Source organism: Chelon labrosus (assembly GCF_963514085.1).
Source record: "Chelon labrosus genome assembly, chromosome: 17".
Lineage (NCBI taxonomy): Eukaryota > Metazoa > Chordata > Actinopteri > Mugiliformes > Mugilidae > Chelon > Chelon labrosus.
In genome coordinates, this window is record NC_140350.1 from 19,768,817 (window position 1) to 19,785,677 (window position 16,861).

Consider the following 16,861-nt stretch of genomic DNA (forward strand, 5'->3'; position numbering starts at 1 on the left):
GTGTCACACTAATTTTATTTGCTCGGGCAACATTTTGATCTGCAGTCAAGTTACAGACATTTATGGATGCTTGCTCGCCTCGTTTCTTACAGTGTGAAGGGGGGGGGGGGGGGGGGGGCATCACTCAAGCTAGTGATTTGTGTGCGAATGCTGCCTCCTTGTGGTAAAGTTTCCCTTCATGCAGTTGTTAGAGTGTGATTTAACAGCAATTTATTCATGTCAGATTAAAAGATTATTGCGCTTCGATCTTGTTGCACGACGTTTAATTTGTGAATAATGTTTGAAAACTGCCTGTCAGGTTGAAAATGGGGTTTTCTTGCAGAGAATTCAAGATGTATCTAACATAAAATCCCAACCTTTCATCAGTTTTTAGCTCTGTGCACGTGGAAAACCTTCATTTATCACTTGCTTTGTCTAATAAAGCATATATCAAAGACATTGCAAAGAGAACACTTACATAATTTGTGCTTTAATAACAAAAAAAAAAAGATTGTACAGTTTGTACTGTTTGATTGCAAGAGCAGTGTCGATCCATCACATTTACGCAGGGCATTTTCTCCCCTCATATTACAGCTAGCATTGACTGAAACTGGACAGTGCAAATCCTTCTACTCATTGTGTACTTTTTATACAGGCAAGACAACTTGAACAGAACTGGCAGAAGGCAAAGAGACAATGAATAACAGTTCAACCTAAGGCATGAGATGGCAACAGAAAGAAAAACAACACGTGGCCTTGATGAGAGGGGGAAGAAATGAGCAAAAACGAAATGTAGTCTTGGTTTTTCAAGACACAGACGGTACAAAAAGTCTGATGAACGGAGACAATAGTCCTGACGGGGGTATGACTGAAATTAAAAGCTTTGTGTGAGAACGAGGGAACGCCACACTGAAGATGATAAGAGACTTCACCGAAGTCATAAAACAAACAGGGCCAGCTGCACGACTTCTGCATAGCAAAATCTGAGCAGTAGAAGAAAGAGGTACGTTATTAAGACAAGTTAAATATAAAGTGATGAAGAAAAAATACTACCAAAAAAAAAAAAAAAAGGTCCATTGTGTTACTACATTCTTACAACAGCATCCGTCTTCATTTAAATGGCTCTACCGACGTAATGGTAACCCCCTCACCTTCCTTGACTTAATGCTTAAAGTAGATATTAATTTGAATATCCATTATGAAAAGTAAACTCTAAACGAAACAATCTCTACTCTGCATTTTCTGTAAAAGTGTCATCAAAACCATATGTGATGGTAAAACAGCTGAATTTCTGTTAGATTCAAAAACAAAAAACATCTTAAACTGGCTTTTCATTTGTGACAAACAAAAAAATAACCGCCCATGTATTAATGTGGGCTCCTCCTCTCTTCGTTTGCATACTTACGACTTTACAATCTTAAAGTACGTATGGTCCAAATAACTGCTTTGAAAAGCAGCATTTTGCGTAGAGAGAACTCTACTATGAAACCTGGGGTAAATGATCACCTCTTACAGTTAAACTATAAACCTTTACATTACATTAAAGTCTCTTAATTTGAGTTTGAAAAATATTCAGTCAGAATGCAAGAAAGAAAAGAAAAACATATGTAGTGGGGTGAAACCCTCCCAAAATAAAACAAATATATATATCCCCTAGTAAATCAAAAAATCCCAAGAGGCTATTAATTTAGCAAAATAGCAAATAACATACAACAAATAAAAGATAATTGATCTCAGACAACGAAATAGTCTATCTGAAAGACCTCACACCGCCTGTTCTCCGACGAGCCTGTAAAGCAAGAGAAAGCATCGATCAAGCTCCACAACAAAGCACAGCAGCTCAACAGTGATCGGGGCAGGCAGGAAGTCCGACGAGCTGTGTTTAAGTGTCTGGACGCGTCGTTTCCCCTCCCCTCCCCATCAAAAAATATAGTCTCGGGTCATCTTGAGGGACGGCATGGCCTCGTCGACGTTCTGGTCCAGGCGGCGGTACTCCACGGTGTTGCGGGAGCACAGGCCGTCCTTCCAGCGCCGGCTCTGCACCAGGAGGAAGATCTGAGAAGAGGAGGGATAAAGGCGTAATTCAGACCGAAATCAAATTAATTTAAATTTCGAATTTCCGCGGGGGACTAGAATATAAAACCAAGAAAGAGCGCGAGTATGTCTACGGATACATGATCGTAATATATTTTACAACACACGGTGAGCAGAGCAAACACTTTGAAATCTTTCATTGTTCTTTTTTTTTTAAAGTTCTACCTCAAACAAAATCATTTTAAAAAGGGCTGTGTTTTATTAATCTACTTATCCTTTTATCAGTCAAACTGTTGTTTAGTCAATAATGCGTCAAAATGATTTGGAAAGTGTACAAAAACTTAATTTTATACAGTTTATATCAATTAAAAACAATAACAACAAAGGAAACTGGCAAGACTTCATATCTGAGACTCGGTTATCATAAATAGCGTGGATTAATTTTCTGTTTATCAAATAATTAATCATTGCAACACAAGTTTGTTGCGTCAGAATATTAATATTGAAGTTTACAGAAATATGAAATAATTGAAAAATGCAATCGTGTGATCACAAATTACTGAGAGAGCGGTATCGGCCTCAGGCGCGCTCCGTCGTAATCTTCGGCCTCTAACCTGGCTGTTACCGTGCCAACACTCACCTTCCTCTTGTTGTGATAGGTGATGTAGACGATGGCCACCAGGAAGGCCAGGATGACCAGGTGAAAGAAGAAGTGGGAGTCCTCGTCTTCGGTGTTGTAGCTGTCTGCTCCCTTGTATGACGGCACCTCCATCTCTACGCCCTGCTGCTGTTTGACGTCATTTTCGTCTTTCGCGCCATCACCTCTGTCGTACGCGTTGTCGTCGTAGTCGTCGTCGTCGTCGTCGTCGTCTCCGAAGCTTGTTATGCCGATGTGAGTTTCCGGTCCATTGTCAGTGGGGTCCAGCAAGTCTGAGTCAATATCCTGTCCTGCGGATGGGTCCAGTAAGTCGGGAGGAGCTTCTGACTCATCCGTTACAGGGTCTGTCGGCACATCGGATTTCACGGCGGTGGCGGGAGCTTCTGAAGTAGAAATCAGTGGGGTTTCAGATGCAGCAGGTTTTTGTGTTGCGTCTGCTGCGACTGGGGTTATGTTGTCCTTTGCGACTGCATCCGAAGTGCCATCGGAACTTTGCTGAGTTTGGTCAGCAGAAGAACCAATAACGACTGTAGAACTTTTTGATTTAGCTGGTAGTGTTTCAGAAACACCAGGTGCTGCATGGGACTTGGGTGCTGTGGTAGTTTTGACATCGGGATCTGCGACAGTGGTGGCCTTGGTGGTTGTGACAGGGGCCTTGGTGGTGGTGGTGGTGGTGGTTGTGTCAGGGGCCTTGGTCTTGGTGGTGGTGGTGGTTGTGTCAGGGGCCTTGGTGGTGGTGGTGGTGGTGGTTGTGTCAGGGGCCTTGGTCTTGGTGGTGGTGGTGGTGGTTGTGTCAGGGGCCTTGGTCTTGGTGGTGGTGGTGGTGGTTGTGTCAGGGGCCTTGGTGGTGGTGGTGGTGGTGGTGGTTGTGTCAGGGGCCTTGGCGGTTGTGACAGGGGCCTTGGCGGTTGTGACAGGGGCAGCCGTGGTGGCTGGGACAGGGTCGGGCTTGGTGGTCGCTGCAGCTGGATTCGTAACAGCTGGCTTAGCCTCTGGTTCCACCTCAGAAGACGCAAGTTTTTGAGATGACGTCTCGGTGCCTTGGTCTGTCACTGTGAGATATTAGGAAAAAAACAAAACAAGATATTAGACATTTGTTTACAAAAATATATCTGACAAAGACCCTCTGAACCACTTCAACGCGGAACTATTGCTAAAATAGGTGGTTTTAAAAGAATAATGGTTACTTTTTTTGACCAAGGTCAAGACTACAGCAGGTCAGTTTGGGAAATTATACGACATTTACATTATCTGAAGGAAGTTTGTACTCTTGCTACAGATATCTACCATATCATACGTCCACTCTTGCAGCTATGGGCAAGAAAAGAAGGATCGTGCTGAAAAACTGCGGTGAGAAAATACCCTTAGGGCGGACAGTTAACTGTCCAGCCGCCACAGAAACACAGAATTAAACGGCAGCTTGTTTTTTGTGTAACTGCATAGAAACATATCTACTCCATGACCCTAGATGTCAACAACAGGCTGTGTTTTGAAAAGACTTGCTCTATGTTATAAAGCCTTTGCCTCCCTACTATATACTTTGTTGTTATTCACTGCTTTGAGATATTTCTTTACTTTTAAACTGGCAGATCTTTTAAACAGAGTTTGGAAATACATCAAGTTTTTGAATTTTAAGACATTCTTTTAAAAAAAGGTTTCCGTGTAAGAGATATAACCTTTCCAGTTCTATATGTTTTTTCATTTTCAAGAATCTCCACAGCCATGAGTTTCTGACTGTGTCTTTAAACGAAGCGAGGTGCACGCATTTTGGCCAGCCCTCCTGAATCAATGACACCATTCACCCACCGAGTGTCAACATTATTTCATCCTCTGGGACTGGGAGGCGTTGCTAAGCACGGGACAGGCGGAGAACACTGGGGACTTGAAGCACAGAGTAAGAAATTCCCAAGAGAAGAATGGGTCTATTCATACACATGGGCCTGGGCCAGCATGAATAATCCCCGAACAGGAGATCTTTGTGACGGCATGAAACAGCACATTGGAAAATTACTATTAAAGCGGCTGGTTTGCATTTGACAAATGTCTTGCATATTTATGAAAAGGTTTGTTTAGAAGATTTCATGAATAAGTAGTCAGACATATTCTTCTATTCTTGCTTAAATTTCACTTTATCTTGATTAAACCCGCTTGTCAACAGCTGTCACCTGATGTACGTCATGCTAAACTAACATTTAACGTATGTCATGCTAAACAAACATTTAACAGGTTAGTTGTTGATCATGTTAAGGTCATATCCTCTCCCTGTGCAAACATCTGTACGTTCCTTATCCTGCTTTTTGGTGATAAGTAAACCTTAAATGGACATCTCCTTATATAAGGATGGCTGGAGCAAATTCCATGAACCAAAAACAAACTATAGACTTCATATGATTTTAAACTATTCAAACTATACAGAAGAGAATGAAGCATTAAGTCACTAAACCGGACAGCTCTCTGTGTGTACAAAAAAAAAAAAAAAGAAGTCTGGTAATCTTTAAGCTAATAAACTACGATCACTGCACAGTCAAAGTCAAAACAACGCCTGCCACTGACAGCTATTTTTTTACAGCCTTTTAATGGTGGTCCCACCTCATTGATGGGGAACTTCAAAAGGACTTTGTGTAATGACTCACTGACAGGGTATCTATTAACAGAGTAGATATATGATATGGGGGATATCTCACTTCAAGTCATCTAACCACAGCAAGTCACTGTCGCTTCAGGGAGTTCCTGGAAGACATCTAGCATCTAACCAGCTTTAAAATAAAATAATAATAATGTCACTGGAGTTCGAGTCATTTAAGCTAACTCATTTTAACTAAATATTGTGTAAACAATACGACTGTTGTATGGTTATCGAGGGCGTAACGATTATAAAACACCACAAAACTTCCTGGTTGTTGGTTTCGAGCTGCGTGTTTGTTGTGAATGTCCCACTCTCCGTGGACTTCATGGAGCAAAGGTCAAATTTAAGCAAATTTTGGGCTAAACAAACAAACAAACAAACAAAAAATGCTAACGTTACGTTGCAACTCACTTGTTAAGACTTAACTCCGCGTATAACTCACTTTATTTGAGAAACTACTTTAGTAAACCGCAATCTATTGCTCTAATACGGACCCGAGAATTAAAATAACACTGTTTTATGACTTTTCCCAACACAAAGAAAGCCTGTCAACCTCCCACTCACCTGGCAACCGTGATTGCTAGCATGACATGCTAACCAACTAGCCGGAGCAAAGCTAGCGTTAGCTGTCAGCGGCTAGGTAAGTAACTAGCTGTCGGTAAGTTAAAGACAACAGTTATAATCTCAGATATATTTTACAAACGTGTGACCTACCGTCTGTCGGCGCAGCTATAGGCACTGACAAGCAGCCGCTGACTAACAACTGGAGGAAAATAACCAGAGAAAGAGCAGAAATAATTCTCCTGCTTCGCCCCATATTTCCGCACATCGCCATGTTGATGCGTGTCTAAAGAGGGCGTGGCCTTTCACGTCAACACACACACCCACGCACACTGCGTGATTACGTAGGACAGAGTGAGTCAGTTAACATGAGGCCTCCCTCTAAATACCCTTTATACTTTAGGAACTCACTTTCGAATATATTTATAGTACTGTTTTTGTAGCTTGCTCTGTCATTTTTTAGGAAGTACTGAAGTGGAAAGCCTTGTTTTTGACACAAATGGACTTTAAAAACCATAAAACACTGTTATCACGCCAAAAGAGGATAAAGAATACGTCATTCATTACAATATTTTATTTGTCAGACTCATTCACACACAAGCAAACACAGTCATCCATTGCTTCTTGGTTCTATTTTCAGCCAGTCTCCTTATAATAAACCCTCGCATATCTGAAAGACATTTCTTTGCAAATTTCTTACAAATCAAAAAACTCAAAGTCATATAAAAAACCGACAATGCAAAGCCAGTGGGGTGCAGACGGATATAACAGTTGCCTCTTCAAAAGGTTCCCCCAGGAGCCCTACAAAAAAAATAAAATAAAAAATGATCAAAGCCCCACTGCAATCTTTTCCGGCCTCGCAATGTGGCGTTGGCTGGTGCATGAGCCTGATTGTCTTCATTGAATGTGTGGATGAAAGACATCTGAAGAGGCCTGCAGAAGTCACCTCTCCTCTGCTACAGAAGATAGAAATAAACCTGAGCTATGACTTCCGGTCTCGGCTTCACGTCGTGGTCGAAAAACCCTCTTCTTCTGAGGCGTGGTCTGGTGCATCCTTTTAGATCAAATTAATATTAGGATGTGCTCCCAGGAGCCCAGAGGCGGCAAGAGTTGATAAATGGTAGAAGTTTGGAACGACACGTCTTGAACTAGCCACCCAGACAATCTGCATATTTGACCAAGAAGGGCCTTGATGAGGGAGATGAATAAGTTCTCAAATCAACACATTTAGAAGGTTAAGTTTTTGTGTGAGTAAATGGGAACTTAACAATTGGACTGATTACCATTTAATTTGTTCATTGCAGTAATTAGGGCTTTGGAAAAACCGAATAAGCCTTTTTTGTCATTGATTATTTGAATTACAACCTTAAGTGCACTGGTTCCGTTCCTGGGCCAGCAGGGAGTCAGGAAAAACCACTGCTTGGCCCTCCTTAATGTGGTACCCTTGAAAAAGGTACTTTAACTCATCTTTTCCTGGAAAAAAAAGAGGTTATCTCTCACTGAAGCTACCCTACATAAATACTTTTAACCAGAGACTTCTAATATTGTGTAGGTCTCTCTTTTGCCTCTAAAACATTAGTGACTCATCAGAGAATGGACATGGGTCTGGTCTAGGTTGGTGGTACATGTCTAAGTAACATCCACATTAATGCCAGGTTTCGCAGCAAAACATTGTTTGTCACAACATGGTCAATGTTATTTACTTCTCCTGTCAGTGGTCATAATGTTATGCCTGATTGGTGTATGTAGTTTTCTTTAGGTTGTCTTATTCACCTTCAGCTCAACAAAGGACCTGCTTGTGTTTTCCCACAAACGTTCAAATAAATACGGGTTTATATTACGATCACGAGACACGGGTCAAAGAGAACAAAACACAATCAGAAACCGGTTCAAGATGTTTTTATTTAGTTCAAGGAATGACAATACTGTCAAGTACACTAAGCATGATTCCCATAACCAGTTTTGGAAGACTACCATATCCTGGCCACTGTGTTCACTCTTTTCCATCCTCTGAAGCAGCACAGTAACTCTCACCCAATGGAGTTCAGCCGCGTGTTTCCTTTTGTTTGCTCGACCAGCAGGAGCTGAGCGTTCGTCGCCTTCGTAAGACTTCTCAGGTGGATTAAACTATGCAAGACCATCAATAAAATAATAATAATCTGTTTGCTATATGTAACAAAAGACATTGTTCACACCAAATGCACAGACACAAAAGACAAGTGAGACAAAATACACAGAATGTACACATTGGGGTGTAGTGTCTCTTAGAGCTATGGAGAGCTGCTTACATCAGGGACAACTAACCCTTCCCATTGTATAATATATCAAGAGCTTCCAAGTGCAGACGTGTTCAAATAAAATTGCCATTTCACCACAACACCTTTCTGAGTGAGGAGTGTTTCCCGGTGCTATGCAGCAGCACCATCTGGTGGTGTAACTACTCAACTGTACGTTAAATGTGTCGAGCCCTTTTGCATTACGGGCTGGTCTTTTTATTTATTTTTTTACTTCCCTTTTCACTGCATTGGAAAGCAGAGAGACACAAATTAAAGCATTGTGCATGTAACATAGTGAAACAAAGAGTGAGGCCAACATGAACACGTACCCAAGGCTACTTTTCCTTTTCAAGCTACGGAATTCAAGATGAAACTTTCTGTTGAACAGTTGCAGTTTTGTTCTAAGTTGGGCCCTTTTTTTTCCAAAGTAGTTTTCCCTTGAAGGAGCAATTTGTAAAATGGTTTATTAAAAAGTAATAGGACCTTGGTTCAGAGGGGGTTGCTTTTGTTTCTGTGAAATAGCCCTGAGATGCTGAAGCCACTTCCATCATGATGTGCTGTGAGGTGCAATTATGTATGCACTGTCCCATCTTGTGCCACAAAGCGGTACTACAAGATGTGAATTGTAACTATCTCTGCAACACAATGCATAGACGTCGTCATAGTTGTTGTTGTTGTTGTTTAGTCACATTCTATACTTAATATCTGAATGATTTAAACTTTTTTAAAACCAAGAATCTTACAAATTGCCCCTTTTCAGTGGTGGATCGTCACAATTTGATCACGATTTGACCTTTAAGCTGTCTTGCTTCCATCTGTAACAAATATAGGGGAAAGGGGTTTTGTGAGGGAGATAGTCGATAGATTTTTGGTGGGGAATGCGTGATGGGAGGACTGGAAGGCAGTCGGCCTCATCCTCCTATGCCTGGAACTCGAGACCAAGTCCGAGCTTGTGGCCGCCAGCGTTGATGTTTTTGCCATCGAGGAGAGCGGAAAGCGTCAGCTTGATGCCTGCAGAAACAGGAAAGTCAGCAAAGTGTAAATGAATGTGTTTAGTTCCAAGAGATTGTTATCTTTGTGAACAGGGTCAACGTTTGTATCCAAGTTGCACATAGTACTACACTCACCTGGCTTCAGAGTCTGAGTGTAGCCCAGGCCCACGAGGCTGGAGTTGTTCACCTTGGCCTGTGTGAAAACCACAGATCAAAATCACACACAGACGAAGGCATCCGACAAAAGGAGTGAGTTCTGTTATACAAAAATGATGGTGTGTTGGCCGTATTGTTAACTTGCTAATAAGGGTTACTAGAAAAACGCATATAATTACACAAACAACGGATCACACTAATTGGCTCTGCTGCAAGTGGGATTTAAGGACTATGTGACAGACAGGACTAAATTAGCCCAGGCCTTTCTGTGGCAGACAGACTCCTCCATTTGGCAGCTCTCACTTGGACAAGTTTCTCTCAGACACAGCTAAACGTGATGCATTCACATGGAACTTTCCAAGTTGGTCAGGACATGCAGCAAAGACTGTGACATCGACATGACGAGCTGTGGTGGCATTTACAGAACATGACACCTCACAGATGATTCAAGGGACAGATTTTATCATTTCAACCTGAACTGTGAATACAGGCAGTAGATTATAATTCTAATTTATGAGCTCTTACTACACTAGCACTTCAGGTTACACACTACTCACAGAGAAGGATGCATCAGGATCAATCTGATACTTGGCAGCGATGCCAAAGCGGGTGTTGCTGTTTCCGGCGGTCCATGCCAGGTTGACGGCGGTCTCCAGCTGTTCATTCACCTTCTGGTAGATAGAACCACCAAACTCTGTGCCATCGTTTCTGAGGAAAAGATTAGTGTACAATACTTTTATTGTTGCTGGAATGCAAATGCTGAAATGCTAAAACAAATGTGGTTTTATGTTTGGTAAACAAACACTACCATGTTTGGAGACTTGCATGTCTGTTTAAGACTCCCTCACTGACGTAAATCCTACATTACACTTCGCCTGACCTCACATAACCAGTTCAGCTGCAGACAGAAACCGACAGGCTTGTCCAAGGGGCACAGCAGGAAACAAGACTAACACTGTGCTCTGTCTCTCTCTCCCTCTCCCTCACTGTCTGATGCCACCTCACTCTGCCTTTTTAACTGAGGAACGCAACCACTCACTCCATCTCACTTGCAATATAGTAAATCCCATCACCTGGGTATAAAAATAGCTGACAGTCACCTGGGTGGCCGGCAAAAGGCCAAACAGGCAACAAGTTAGTCAGCCAGACAAGGGCAAGAAACAGAATTCCTGTTAAGTATTCCTAATAGCTTGGCCATGATCCTCCTAACTACCTTCAGTTTGGTTTTACATCAACTGCATCAAATAACACCACAGTACACCGAACACTGAACACAGATGAGGAGAAGCCACACTGGTTCCCCAGTTCATTACAAATGTACAATTTACACTACTCATGTAGTCTTACACATTCGTGTGGAGTTGGAACTCATCGGTCTTGTATCCAACTGCAAAGTTGCTCTGAGTGATCCTGTTCCTGCCGGCCTCAAAGGTCATCTGGTAGCCTGCCAGCCAGCCCTCGTATCCCACCACCGCAGCGCCGTGGACGGCTGTACCATTGATGTCATAGTGAACGTCACAGCCGAGGTTGATGTGGTCGCACTTGTAGCCTGTCTTGAGCTTGCCGCCCTTCTTGCTGGTTGAACGGGAACAAAGGAACAGGTTGTTAACGTCATCCCACAAAAAGAAACATCACTATACTAAAAGAAGTGTGGTTTATAAAAAGCTAGAGCTTGAGACCTTCACATTTTGAAAGATTTCCAAAGACTTTGTGACCTAGGTGCTGTAGGTCAATGCTCTTTGCTTGTCGTCCTGTGTTTACTTATCAGTTCACAGTTGTGCAACTTCTGTGGGTCACTGCTGAATTGATTTAAACGGAGGTTCCTATGTCCGGATCAGTAAATATTTTATCTATGCAACCTCTAGTCATCACTTCTTCTCTTAATCCACCTCCGTTGATGTGTCCCTTTAATATAATAGAAGCAGATGCATTCACATTGGCAGAGACCCAAGACAATTCATTATTGTCTTTTAGCTGTCCTTACCCAGTGTTTGGCGAGAAGGAGGAATCAAATGTAAGCTTCAGTCCCTTAGCCAACTGTGGAAAAAGTCATAAAAATTGATTACGGATTAGAAAAATTTGGTATTTTATGAGATCTCAATTTAGCAAGACACCTCTCAGTCATATAATTCACAAAATACTTTGCCAACTCAAGTCACACTTTTTAACATAATCCTTTTTCTTCGTCACATCACCTGGTCCTCAAGGGTGATCTCGGTCCCAAGGGTGTTGTCGGTGTTCCACTTCTCTGTGAAGGTCAGTCCATGCTCCGCCCACTTGTATTTGGTCTCCAGCGACCCAGACACCTTGCTGGTCTCGGTGTTGGCAGAGCCTGTGCTGGTGAACTCCTGAAGAGTAATGCAGACATGTTTAATAGGAGGCACAAAACTTGAGTAGTAACTGACTGCTATCAAAATTGAATCAAAATTCTTCACTACACTTTGGCGGTGAAACCTGAAAATCCTGAGGTTGCATTAACAAGGTCAAGATATCCTGGCAACGTCTTAAGAGACCAGATAACGCGCCACCTAATTATCAGCCAGGAGCATCTTAAGCTATGATAGGACTGCTTCAGTCTGGTCTGGCAGCTCTGATAATCTGATAATGACTGTCAACGACTTACCAGTCCATTCTCAGACTTTGTTTTCAAGTCCAGCTTGATGAGCCCGAAGCCTGAAACCGACAATATTTAACAAAAGATCAGAATGACGATAAAAATGAAATGATGACCACGCACACGCTTTTAATTAGAGACAAGCTTCTTAACACTCTTATTTGCTAGTTTTTAAAACATGAACCACTTGAATGTCGATACTCCTAACCAAGCAAAATGTTCTACTAATAAACCTCAAAACACATTTGAAAAAGTCATTGATTAGCATCTGTGAAATACCCATCAATCATTCTCCAGAGTACATTTAAAGTTATTTATATGCCACAGACTTAACACATGCATCGATTTGATGTAGCTCCAGTTGAGAGCATTAGGGCTGTCAGTTACAAATAACAGCTAGAAGGTTGGTTAAACAAACCCTGACCCCATTTTCAGGTCGTGCTCAGCATCACGGCCACCCACTGATTCATGCAACCACATTCGACATGCACTAACCTTTATTAAAACTCCTGCCGATTCACTCATTACTGTTTGTCTTCATTCAAAACTGCAGTTCACTATCTACAAAATGGTTAAAAGACCCAAAGGGACCCAAGAGGGCAGCTGTATTTTTAAGCACCTAAACGACATCCTTGCATTGTCTGCTCTCAACTCACGGATATTCGTCATTTCTTTTCTGCACGCATTAAAAAAGCCATGCACAAAAACTACACCTGCATTCAGTAAAATCATAAAATCATATGGGACTCCTTACTTAAACGTTTGTGAACATTAAATTCCTAGCTAAGGCTTGGTCTACTTCCTTCTTCCCTTCAAGCATGTTCAGTTGATGTTATAAAAACCGCAAACAGCTCCACCCTTTTACTCCAAATATAACGTGACTAATACATCAAATGTATTGCATAATTGTGCTCCCTCTCTTTATTTGTTTAGCTCAAACATATTTCACCACTTTCTTCTCGAAGTTTGAAATCCTTATGGTGCAATTCCAGGTCGGTCACCTGACATGATCTAAAAGCCCGCATCCAGCTCTCAGTGCAGTAACATGTGGGACATCCCTAAACGGCTGTCCAAAACTACACCTGAGCACGGTCTGCCCTCATCTCCAACTCATGTGTCCACTGGCTCGTCGGACTATAAACAATGACTGGGACGTAAAAGAGGAAGTTGTGGCCTGAGTAGTCATAATATGTTATCTGGACGTACGCTGTCTACACTGAAAGCCACAAAGCGCTGGCTATAGCCACACCAAGTCATCAGACGATGGTTTCATGTGAGAAACACTTAAACCCACAGGAACTAATCTTAACTCGCAGTGATTCAGTCTTGACTGTAAACTCAAATCGATCCACTGCAAGAACCGGGAATTCGACACGCGGGTCAAACTACAGCAAGTGTGTCCTACACTTCAACATACACTGATCAGTCATAACATTATGACCACCTTCCTAATATTGTGTAGGTCTCCCTTGTGCCTCCAAAATAGTTGTGACTATTGATTTAAATTTTCTGCGACTACACAGAATGGACATGGGCTTCCTGAGGGTGTCCTGTGGTGTCTGGAAACAGAATGTTGATAGTGGGGGCCTTTGGGTTGAGGGGAGGGGCCTGTGTGGATCATCCCACAGATACTTGATCAGTTTGGGATCTAGTGAATTTGGAGGCCAGGTCAACACCTTGTGCTGTTTTTCCATGAGTTGTTCCTAAAGTGTTTTTGTGTGTGTGCCTGTGTCAGGCTGCATCCTGCTGTCATTGCTATGGGGTGGGGGTCCCTGGTCGGGTCTTGGTGGGTGCTACATGTCTAAGTAACATCCACACGAATGCCAGGTCCAAAAGTTTCCCAGCAGAACATTGATTTGTCACGAGATGGTCAATGTTACTTACTTATCCTGTCAGTGGTTTTAATGTTGTGGCTGATTGGTGTACATTCAGCTAGTGGTGAGCTATGTACAGAACTGAAACTATGCTGTTTGCAGGAAAATGGGTTAGTACGTGAGAAAAACTAATTCTGTTCTGCTCTTCAACGCAGCCTGAGAGAAAAACCTCTAGTGCTTCTCAGCTGATAGACAATCAGTCCTTTTTACTTCCATCATGGCCCCAGTACTTAACATTTTACCTATATGACATTTCTCCAGTTGCAAAGTATGATAACCATGGAAGGATGGTTATTATATAATCCACAGTCATAGCAGAGGTGTGATGTGATTCAAGTCGCTTTCCTTTAAATCACAGGTGCTTACCGTATCCCTTAGTAAAAACATCCTTGGCAGACTTTCCAAGGTCAACGTAGGTGGGAGGTACAGCCATTATCTGAAAGGAGAAAGGGGCAAAATGTCTGACAGTTTCTGGAAAAAAACGTTATTCCTGCCGCTCCTCTTTGTATCAGCTTTATAACCAGAGCTCAAAACAACACAAAGAGAGGGAACGACAAAGCAGCAGAGGAATAGACTGACGGATCAGATGTGATGTGCCCGGGGAGAGAGAGAGAGAGAGAGGGAGAGATCAGCAGTGGTGCTGACAGAGGAGGGCAGGAGCAACTGGAGGTCATTGATGGATAGGAAAGGTACAAATCTGTTGTAAGTTATTGGCTTACATGAGCGACACACAGGAACACTTGCACACTCACTCGCCTTCAAACTTGCACTCTTAAAAGCACGGTGGCCAGATAATATGCAAGTGTCACATCTGACAGGAAATGTCCCGCGTTTGACTTTTAAATAATTTAATTAAAACCCTTTTAAATGCTTTGACTCTTTAAACCATGCTCTCCATTTCAAATTACTTCACAGTTCATGGGGAAGTAAAGGTCAACAAGACACTGCAATCGTTTTCCTAAATCAAATCTGATGTTTCATACCTAAAGAATCCAAGTTCAGAGAAGTACAATGAGTGCCACAGACAGAAGCACAAAGCAGACCGTTTAACAACCCTCTGGACTGGCTGCTCTCGTGCATGCGAGCGACTCTTTTGTCCTTCATTCTCCTACACAGCCTGTTGTGCAAGACAGGATGTCCATTTCACCACTGGAACAGGCACGGGTACTATTTTCAATAGCTGAACGGTTATCACGGTGCGGCAGTTGCGCAGGTATATCGATAACATACATGCGAATATTGGCAGAAGATAAGAGCGGGAATTTGAACAGTTTACGAAAGGGGAACAGCAAACTTAGGCCATACAATTTCTTAAGCCCCAAGAACGACTCAACAGCACTGCAGTATCTAATGTATAAAAAGCTACGCACAAAAATCTACACCTGTATTCTACATGGGACTTAAAATGTTTGAGAACATTCCTGGCGATAGCTTAGCGCTCCACAAACATTAGCATCGTGATCTTCACAAGTCCTGGCTTCCTTTCCCAGTGACAGTGCAACATTTGACCCCCCGACATCTTCTGAGGCCCGTGTCCAGCTGTCACCATAGTAACATGCAGGAACCCCCCCCCCCAGAGACGGCTCTCCAAACCCCGTGTGTGCGTTTTGGTCATAAAGAAACACTTGGGACAGGAAGTAGACTAATGTCACGTAGCTGCAGCGCCTACTAATACTCTGACACACAAATAACTTGCCCTTACAGACATTCACCCACGTCCTTTCCAGACTTTAAACACATGGTTTGCGTGTACACCCACTGTGCATAGGTAGTGTTATGGCTTTTTACACATGGCTTGAGGCAGAAATGTCAGAGGCCCTAGAGGACATGGGACTAGGACAGCCTTGCACATATGATGTTAAAAGACTTTACACTGAGGTGCCCTACAGAAAACACTTAAACAGTTAAACATTTATACATCCTATATATATATACACACACACACACATCAATAAATGTGATAGTGTTAGCATGATGTGGACCATTCATTAACTGCCCTTCATCACAACCTTAGTTTTAGTCTTGTTAGCAAAAAAAATAAGACAAAAGACAGTCAAAAATGAAATTATTTTTAAGAATCTAGTTCCTCGGCAGAATATATATATATATTAAAAAAGCAGGGACCACTTGACTCAAAGAGGTTAAAAATGCAGCATCTTAATGCCCTCGCCTGCTAACAGATTAGCATTAGCTTGCTATCAAGGTGGACAGCGGGCATGTGTCCTCCGGTGAGCACTGATGACGGCAGGTTGGTGAGACAGGGAGACAACAGCGGGTTGAGCCGTGAGTTAGCTAAAAGGTTTTATAACCTGCCACCTTCATAACGACTGACAACTTTGCCCCTTCGCTGTCAAACGACCGCGTTAAGATATTAGCTAACAAGCTAACAGCAGTTCATTCGTAGACAGCAGTGGGCCTAGCATCTCTGCTGCACGTCGACCTGCATCTCGCTCCGGTTAAAATGGACGGGTGAGGACCGACAGCCCCGTTCTCCGCAAGGTGAAAATCCTACCCGCTTTGAGCATTGGCACAGAGCTGTGCCGTACGTAAAAGTCTCAGCAGCTGTGGTGTTTCAGATTAAAGACACATAACGTACCTGTGTGTGTGTGTGTGTTCCAGTCCTAGCCGAGAAGGAGCCTGTCAACCGCACAAAGGGAGGAGAGAGGAAGGAGGTGGCGCGGCTGCGTCACGTAAGCAGCACCAGCATCACCTTGTCATCGTCAAAGAGGGAACATTCAGCCAAACGGCGAGATGGTTCACGCCCGACACCAGCGTTTCCGTCTGAGTGGACGTTAGAGTAAGTTGCGAAACCTTCTTATGGTTCGTATTTACTTTAGATTAACGCTGTAAACTGGGAAGGTGCATACAATCAAGAACGACACATCCCAATTTGTAGTTTTAGTTCATTTTGTTTCTCTAATTTGTGATTTTGACTCACTGCACTACCGATAGTTCTAGTCACTTTGCTATTACTTTACAGAATGCTATTTTTACACAAAAGGTAATGAGGTTGTACAATTAGATTAATTTTACTCTGAATTCCTAACATAATTGAAAGAGGGCTACGCTGAACGGCTACATTTTTAACGAA

General features: G+C 42.5%; 2 protein-coding genes across 3 annotated transcripts; both read right to left on the bottom strand.

Annotated features, from left to right (window-relative positions):
• Nucleotides 1-448: 448 nt before the first annotated feature.
• On the bottom strand, nucleotides 449-6,170 carry cUnh5orf15 (chromosome Un C5orf15 homolog). Its single transcript, XM_084564177.1, has 3 exons — nucleotides 6,012-6,170; nucleotides 2,654-3,723; nucleotides 449-2,034 (listed from the first exon to the last, which is right to left on the bottom strand). The coding sequence occupies exons 1-3, from the start codon at nucleotides 6,130-6,132 to the stop codon at nucleotides 1,900-1,902; spliced, it is 1,326 nt and encodes a 441-aa protein (XP_084420303.1). The 5' UTR covers nucleotides 6,133-6,170; the 3' UTR covers nucleotides 449-1,899.
• A 1,572-nt stretch (nucleotides 6,171-7,742) lies between these two features.
• vdac1 (voltage-dependent anion channel 1) lies at nucleotides 7,743-16,436 on the bottom strand. Of its 2 annotated transcripts, none has more exons than XM_084565416.1 (9): nucleotides 16,368-16,436; nucleotides 14,137-14,209; nucleotides 11,906-11,955; nucleotides 11,478-11,630; nucleotides 11,267-11,319; nucleotides 10,630-10,857; nucleotides 9,840-9,990; nucleotides 9,262-9,319; nucleotides 7,743-9,145 (listed from the first exon to the last, which is right to left on the bottom strand). In XM_084565416.1, the coding sequence occupies exons 2-9, from the start codon at nucleotides 14,201-14,203 to the stop codon at nucleotides 9,054-9,056; spliced, it is 852 nt and encodes a 283-aa protein (XP_084421542.1). In that variant the 5' UTR covers nucleotides 14,204-14,209; nucleotides 16,368-16,436; the 3' UTR covers nucleotides 7,743-9,053. The 2 variants fall into 2 exon arrangements, with proteins under 2 accessions (XP_084421542.1, XP_084421541.1); XM_084565415.1 differs by having other exon boundaries at nucleotides 14,137-14,206; nucleotides 16,367-16,434.
• Nucleotides 16,437-16,861: the final 425 nt, after the last annotated feature.

Coding starts and splice junctions, on each gene's coding strand:
- cUnh5orf15 (XM_084564177.1), bottom strand. CDS start 6,132: ATGGCGATGTGCGGAAATATGGGGCGAAGCAGGAGAATTATTTCTGCT. Junction 3,724..6,011: donor TATAGCTGCGCCGACAGACG/GTAGGTCACACG, acceptor AATATCTCACAG/TGACAGACCAAGGCACCGAG. Junction 2,035..2,653: donor CCTATCACAACAAGAGGAAG/GTGAGTGTTGGC, acceptor TCCTCTTCTCAG/ATCTTCCTCCTGGTGCAGAG.
- vdac1 (XM_084565416.1), bottom strand. CDS start 14,203: ATGGCTGTACCTCCCACCTACGTTGACCTTGGAAAGTCTGCCAAGGAT. Junction 11,956..14,136: donor TGTTTTTACTAAGGGATACG/GTAAGCACCTGT, acceptor TGTCGGTTTCAG/GCTTCGGGCTCATCAAGCTG. Junction 10,858..11,266: donor TCCTTCTCGCCAAACACTGG/GTAAGGACAGCT, acceptor CCGTTCAACCAG/CAAGAAGGGCGGCAAGCTCA.